Source organism: Chrysochloris asiatica, unplaced genomic scaffold (assembly GCF_000296735.1).
Source record: "Chrysochloris asiatica unplaced genomic scaffold, ChrAsi1.0 scaffold00093, whole genome shotgun sequence".
In the NCBI taxonomy this organism is placed as follows: domain Eukaryota; kingdom Metazoa; phylum Chordata; class Mammalia; order Afrosoricida; family Chrysochloridae; genus Chrysochloris; species Chrysochloris asiatica.
Window position 1 is genome coordinate 11939201 of NW_006408611.1, and position 7565 is coordinate 11946765.

Below are 7565 nucleotides of genomic sequence, written 5' to 3' on the forward strand. Positions count from 1 at the left end.
TGCAGTCCAGTGCTGATTCTACAGCACCACATCAGGAGTCCCCAGGGTTCAATCCAGGTATTAAAACAAGCAAGTACTGGCATCAGAAGGAAATGTGAAAAGTTATAGGTCCTGAAGCTTGAATTTTATAAGCTTGTTTATCAGCACAGAACCAGGGAATACCGCCTGGTTCTGTGCTGCGGCGTTGGTCTGCAAGACACTGACACCACAGAACCAGCCACGATTTTGGTTTTGGGCACACAGTGTCTTGAAGAAATCTGGGTCGGTATGGCAGCTTTTTAAAATTCATCAAGTCGGTAGCTAGTAAAAGGTTCCTGCCTTTTTAAACTGGAGATGTTGGGGTAAGGTGGCAGTAGGCCCACAAAGCCCTCAAGAGCGCACCGCGGAGCACCTCCCACAAGTTTCCTGCAGCGCGATTTGGCCCCTAGAGCGACTCGTAGAGTTCCTTGGGCTCGATAACAGAACCGCTCTTGATTGGCTGCTTTCGGAACGCTCCAGCGTGCTGGTGCCTGCGCGGGGCGACTCGGGCGGTAGTGGCAATGTCTAGCCGGTCCAAGAGGGAGTCTCGTAGTGCTGCCCGCGGGAAACGCGAGTCGGAGTCGCGGGGCAGTTCGAATCGCGTCAAGCGCGAGCGGGAGCGGGAGCCTGAGGCGGCGAGCTCCCGAAACAGCCCGGTGCGCGTGAAGCGGGAAGCAGAGCCCGCGGGCGCTCGCGAGGCCCCGGTGCCCGCCTTCCCGGTGGTGCGGGTGAAGCGGGAGCGCGAGGCCGATGAGGACTCCGAGCCTGAGCGGGAGGTGCGAGGTGCGCTGGGCCAGGCTGGGTCGGGTTGGGACGGACGGGCTCCCCCCTGCGTCATCCACCCTTTTTCCAACTTTTTGTGATTTCCCTGCAAGAGGTCGGGGTGGCAGGACCTAGGCACTAATGAGGACAGTACTAATATTAATAATGAAAATTCCTGCATGAACTAGAGGGTACTGATCTGAATGAGACTCATGGCGAACCCATATATACACTCCTTAGGGTTTTCAAGGCTGACCTTTTGGAAGCTGATCGCCCGGCCTTTCTTGTGAGTCTAACCTGGGGGTATTGGTGTCATCTCTGTTCTCATTCAGTATATTTGGGGTGGAAATGCAAATTCTCAGTGGAACTGGAATGAACTGATTAAAAATGCTGGTTATGCTGTAATTCCTTCAACCAGACTATTCCGAGTTGACAGCTGAAGCGGTGGGCACTGGCACCAAACTGGAGGTCCAGTTTCACTGTGTTTTGTACAAGTGGGTTTCACAGTCTTGCCTGTAAATTAGTGGAAATAGTCCTGCCAGTGAAATTGTTATTCCCCTTCATAAATTTCTTGGTTGCCTCCTTCCTCTGGACTCTCAGTATCCCCTAGTGCTTGTGAGTGGATGGGATCTGGAGAGCTCATCACCTGGCCTTGGTTTTCTGTCTGGCATGTTGTCTCTTCCTACTTATTGGAAGCCTTTTGTTGTTGGGTGCTGTGGAGTACCTTTCAACTCCATGTGTGCAGAGTAGAACTGCTCAGGGTATTCAAGACTGTGACACTTAAGCAGGCTTGCTTTCTGAAGCATCACATGGTGGATTCAAATGGCTAAACTTCTGTCCAGAGGTCGAGTACTTAGTTAATTGTGTCACCCAGAGAATCCTGTTGAAGGTCTGTCACCCATTAAGTAGGTCCTACTCCTGGTGTGACACTGTAGGATCAGCACTGGACTGTGAAACACAAGATCGGTGGTTCAAACCCATCAGCTGCTCCTCGGAAACCTGATACAGGGTTGCTATGAGTTGGAATCAACTTGATGACATTTAGCAACACTACCATCACCTTAGGGACTCCTGGTGTGGTGCTGTAGGATCAGCACTGGACTTTGAACCACAAGGTTGACAGTTCAAACCCACCAGTTGCTCCTTGGAAACCCTACACAGGGTTGCTATGAGTTAGAATTGACTTGATGGCACATCAACAACTACCAACTGTTGGATAAGCACAAGGTTAGCAGTTCAAGGGCACCAGCAGCTCCTTGGGAGAAAGACGAGGGTTTCCGCAGCTTCGGAAACTCTCTACAAGGTCACTGTGAGTCGGAACTGACTCAATGGCATTTAACACCACCACCTCTGAGGAGTCTCTGGGTGGTGGAAGTGGTTAATGCTCAGCTGCCAACCGAAAGATTGACCGAATGAGTTCTGAAAAGTCATCCATGGAGCACAGTTCTACTGTGACCCACATGGGGTCGTCATGAGCTGGAGTTGACCTGACAGCCCCTGGTTACTACCTCTGAAGCTTTTCCTGCCCAGTTTTACTTCTCTCAACTTTGTGTTCCGGACTTTAATGTACAAGGGGACTTCAAAAAAATTTGTGGGAAAATTTCATTCTCTTTAATTCCATTTTTCCAGTAACTTTTATGAAGCCCTCATGTATTTCTCTATACTTCATTCTGATGAATTAGTAGGAGCGTATTGAAATGGCAGCTGAATTGGGGAGAGCAGCTCTTGTTCTTCAGGACTTTACAATGCTCCTTTATGGTACTGTAGTTGTTATTAAGTACCATGGAGTTGGTTCCGACTCATAGCGACCCTGCACAGGGTTTCCAAAACTGTAAATCTTTACGGGAGCAGAAAGCCTCATCTTTCTTCCACAGAACCGCTCGTAGTTTTGAACTGCCAACCCTGAGGTTAGCAGCCCGATTTGTAACCACTACGCTACAAGAGCTCCTTTCTTCTCCTGTAAAGATTTACAGCTTCGGAAACCCTGTGCAGGGTAGCTATGAGTCGGAACCAACTCCACGGCACATAACCACCACCACCACCATGATAGTAATTCTTAAGCTCTGGTAGCGTAGTGGGTACAAGTCGGGCAGTTCAAAAGTACCAGCCATTATGCGGGAGAACGGTGAGGCTTTCTGCTCATGTAAAGATTTATAACTGCAGAAACCATATGAAGGGTCACTGTCAGTTGGAACCAACTCCACGGCACACCACCACCAGTATTCTTAAATTTCTTGCTCAGGATTCTCTGTTATATTTTTGTTTTATGTGCAGAGTCTAATCTAAATAGTTTTAGGGTTTTCTCTGATTTCCTTTACTTAAATAACTGTCACCTTCAGGCTACCCTTTTCTGGGAAATGAAATGGTTTGTGAGACATTTTGCATAATTGTGGCAAGGAAGTTGTTTTCACTGGTGAACATAACTAGGATCCCAGTTGCTGTTAATCTTAAAATTAAAAAAAAAAAATTGTGAAATAAATTGTAGGTACTAAGACTGAATTTACAATGAACAAGGATAGTTTAAAGATGTGTATGAATATGAGCTCTGGTTGTGTAGTGGTTACGAATCAGGCTGCGAACCTCAAGGTCAGCAGTTTGAAACTGCCAGCCGCTCCGTGGAATAAAGATGAGGCATTCTGCTTCTGTAAAGATTTACAGCCTTGGAAACCCTGTACAGGGTCGCTATGGGTCAGAACCTACTTGACGGCACTTTAACAACAACATGAATGTATGAGGAGGCTTTAAAAAGTTCATGGAAAAATGTAACTAAAAGAAAACGGAATTTTCTCATGAACTTTTTGAAGCTTTCCTTGCGTATCTTTAAATCTACAGCTTGTCAAGAACTGTGAAAGGTTTAAGATTTTACCCTGTTTGCGAGCTAACAAGTTAACCTGCCACAGTTGCATGTATACTGATAAAAGATTTGCACCTCCTAGGTTGGAGACAAAGGACAGTTTATTGTACAGTAACATCAGTAATGAGACTATTAGCATTTGTGTGAAATCCCTGAGTCACTATTCACAGGTAACATTAAGAGTCCATGTCATCCCTGTACACACTGTGGATTCCTTACAAGAGAGAAACCCTGAGCTTCAAGAACTTGTATCTTTTATAATGGGTACTGAACTTGCCTTTAGTTTGTTGTTGTTGTTTTTAAGTGTTGTCGAGTTGACTCCGATCCATAGCGACCTGGTATAGGGTTTCCAAAGAGCAGCTGCTGAGCTTGAACTGTCAACCTTGCAGTTAAAACAGCTTTGCAGTCTGGTGCATTACTTTGTAAGAGACAGTTTCTCTCTTTTAAGGATATATCCACATCCTTGACTTGATAATCTGGAGCCAAGGCAGCCAGTGCCTCTGGTCAGAAGATATATAGAAATGTGAGTCCACGGAGAATTGTTTCCTAACACCATGCACCTTAAGAAGTACCAGTAACTTAGAAACTTCTATAGGTCCCTTCCCAATTGTATCCGTTTCCTTTCCTGCTTAGATTATTGCTGTTTTGAGATTTCTTCAAGTTATTTTCTACTTTCCTTTTTAGTTTTATCTCATACATGTAACCTTAAGTTGTACAGTGTTTTATTTTGTTCTTGATATAGATGGAATCATACTGTATGTAATCTTTGCTTTGCCCTTTTCTTTGAGCTAGTCATATATTTGAGGTTTGTTCAAATAGATGTTCATATTCCACTGAGGATATGCTGTTGTTGTTAAGTCAAGTTGGTTCCGACTCATAGCGACCCTCTATGGGGTTTCTGAGGAGTGGCTGGTGAATTTGAACCGATAAGATGCAATTCAAATGACCTTGCGGTTGGTTCAGTGCTTATCCTACAGCGCCATACCTGGACTCCTTCATTGATGATATACCAAAATATGTTTCTTTGCGGTGGACATTTGGGTTGTCTCCAGTTTTGGCTTTTTAAAAAAGCATTGCTGCTATAACTATTTTGAAATAATGTCTCTTAGTGCATGTGTGTGGAAGTTTCTCTAGGGTGTGTATATTTCGAAGAGAAATTGCTGGGTCCAAGGGACTACATGCTTTTAGCTTTGATCCTGCCATACTATTTTCCAAAATGCTGTTCTAGCTTATACCTCCACTGGCAGTTCTTTAGTATTCCCGTTGCGCCGCCTATTTTCCAATACTTGGAATTCTCTCACTTTGTTTTTTACTCTCTGGTAGATGTGAAGTGGTATATCATGCACTAATGAGGTTGAACGTCTTGTAATGTATGTAGGCTGTCTTCCTCTTTTAAGAAATACCTTTCCATGTCTTTGGCCCATTTTTCTATTGGGTTATTTGTCTTTCTTAGTGATTCACAGAATTTCTATAAGTCTTCTATAAACAAAAACTTTATTGTGTTATGTGTGTTCCAGCTAGTCTCTTAGCTTGGTTTGTGTCATTAATGGTATTTTCAAATGTTGCAAGGCTGTTTGCATAAGGACCCATCTTGTTAGTTCATTCCATTCCTGTGTCCCTTGTACTAGTAGTTGACCCTGAGTATAGGTTTCCCATTTCCAAATCTTGTGGTAATTTTCCTTTCAGCCAAGAATGGCCGTGTGGATTCTGAGGACCGGAGGAGCCGCCACTGCCCATATCTGGATACCATTAACAGGTCAGTAGTTTGGGTAATGAGGCAGCAAAAAAACACAAAGAAACAAAAAACAGTGCAATCTGTGCAGAAAGTTCATGGGGCAGCATGTTAATTTTGACCCTCCTAAAGCTTCCTGGTGTGGCGCTGTGGGCTAATGCTCCAGACTGCAAAGCCATTTGAACTGCAAGGTCGGCAGTTCAAGCTCACCAGCTGTTCCTTGGAAACCCTATACAGGGTCCCTATGGGTCGGAACCGACTAGATTGCACGTCACAACAGCAACAATAAAGCTTTCTGGTAGCATAGTGGTTACGAATTGGGCTGTTAACCTCAAGGTTGGCAGTTCGAAACTACCAGCTGTTCCGTGGGAGAAAGATGCGGGTTTCTGCTCCCATAAAGATTTGCAGCCTCAGAAACCCTGTACAGGATCACTGTGAGTCGGAACTGACTGACTCCATGGTACTTAACAACAGCAAAGCTTTCTGCCCAGAAAATTGTGCTTCTTGCTGTTAAACACTCCTCACTTACTGACATGGCGAGGGTTCAAAGACCAGGTTGTTATGCAAAATCAGCAGTATGCACAATGGATGATGACCACTTCAAACCCAAAATGGAGGATGACTACAGCATTACCTGCCTGCCAAACCACTGAGAACCATGGCCCAGCCAAGTTGACACATAACCTTAACTATGACAGATGGTGTTGCTCTTGTCTTGCACCTTGGCATTCATTGCTTCAGACATATGTTGTTAATGCACAATATAGTTAGATAGATGTTTTACTATTGTCATAAATGTGAAATGTCAGATAACACGATACATGAAAAGTGAGGGGTAGGTGCTATTAAAAAACCTTTCCCTTTACTATGAGGAGTCAGAGTGCATGTTGTAGAATAGGAATGCTTTGTAATAAGCCACATGCATAAAGAGCTGTTAGTTCATTTTGCTGTGTATGTTGGAATAATGGGGAATGGGATTTCCTGAAGAATGACAATCCCCAAATTAAATATTTGTGCAGTGCCATATATGCCAGCTACTATTCTGAGTGCCTGGAATTCAGCAGAGGGAAGAAAAAAAAACAACTAAGTACAAAATGTTGTCTTACAGCAGAGGTATTTACCTCATGTTGACCCAGATGGGACCTTAGAATGCTTTTCATTCTACCCAGTAGAACTCTCCACAAAAATAGGATTGCTCTATGCAAGAGCAGCCCAGTGTGGTAGACACAAGCTGCATGTGGCTATTGAGCAGTTGAAATGTGGCTTATGCAACCGAGAAACTGAATTTTAAATATTAGTTACAATTTTTAAACATAAATAACACCACGTGACTGGTGGCCCCTTTACTGGATAGTGAAGCTCTAGAGTTGTCAAACACTACCAGAACTGGACGGAACAGGGCCCCAACAGCAGTCCAAAGTAAAAGGCTGGAGGCAAAAGGACATAAAAAGTGAATATATCCTTTTATAAAAATGACTTTTTATAATAGAGTTGATATTTGAGGAGAAATCCTTTTGCCACTCATGGATTCAGTGGAGATGTTTTTGTGCCTTTTACAGCCTTGGAAACCCTATACAGGGTCCCTTTGAGTAGGAACCGACTCCACAGCATACCACTACCACCACCACCTGCCCGCACTCATACTACTACTTTGTATTTATATAACTCGAGTAATTTTGGTTGTTCCCTAAAATTCTTCAAGGTTTTCCATTTACTTTTAGGAACAAAGGTAATTTTTTATTTTTATAAGAATGTACTTTTATAAAAAGTCATTTTTTTTTAGTCCAGTTCTGGTAGCGTTTGACAGTGGGAGAAGGTCCTTGACTGGTTATAAATCTTAATGTAAAGAAAGTCATCGACTTGAGATATGTTGACCCTACTTTGGAGTATGGTGGATGAGAAATGCTCCTCACAGTTTATGTGCAGTTGTTGAGCTGTTCTCTGAAGAATAATATTTCTCATTGTAGAACGTAGTGTCCTCCTGGTTACCTACCCCGATTAATTGTCTTTTGTTTTGGTTCTTTTAGGAGTGTGCTAGACTTTGACTTTGAAAAACTGTGTTCCATCTCCCTCTCCCATATTAATGCATATGCCTGTCTGGTGTGTGGCAAGTACTTTCAGGGTAAGTGTATGTTCACATTGTGAACTTGCTTCGTGTTCTGTACTAGCCATAGATTTGCTTTAGAGTTTTGTTTTTTT

The 7565-nt window shown here is 43.6% G+C and overlaps 1 protein-coding gene across 2 annotated transcripts in view; it reads left to right on the top strand.

Moving 5' to 3' along the window:
* The first annotated feature begins 444 nt into the window (after positions 1-444).
* USP39 (ubiquitin specific peptidase 39) overlaps positions 445-7565 on the top strand; it is a 58251-nt gene continuing 51130 nt past the window's right edge. For both annotated transcript variants that reach the window (XM_006866600.1, XM_006866601.1), the window contains exons 1-3: positions 445-801; positions 5321-5390; positions 7394-7488. In XM_006866600.1, coding sequence (XP_006866662.1) covers positions 540-801; positions 5321-5390; positions 7394-7488 — 427 coding nt within the window. In that variant the 5' untranslated portion in view covers positions 445-539. The remainder of the gene's footprint in view (positions 802-5320; positions 5391-7393; positions 7489-7565) is intronic.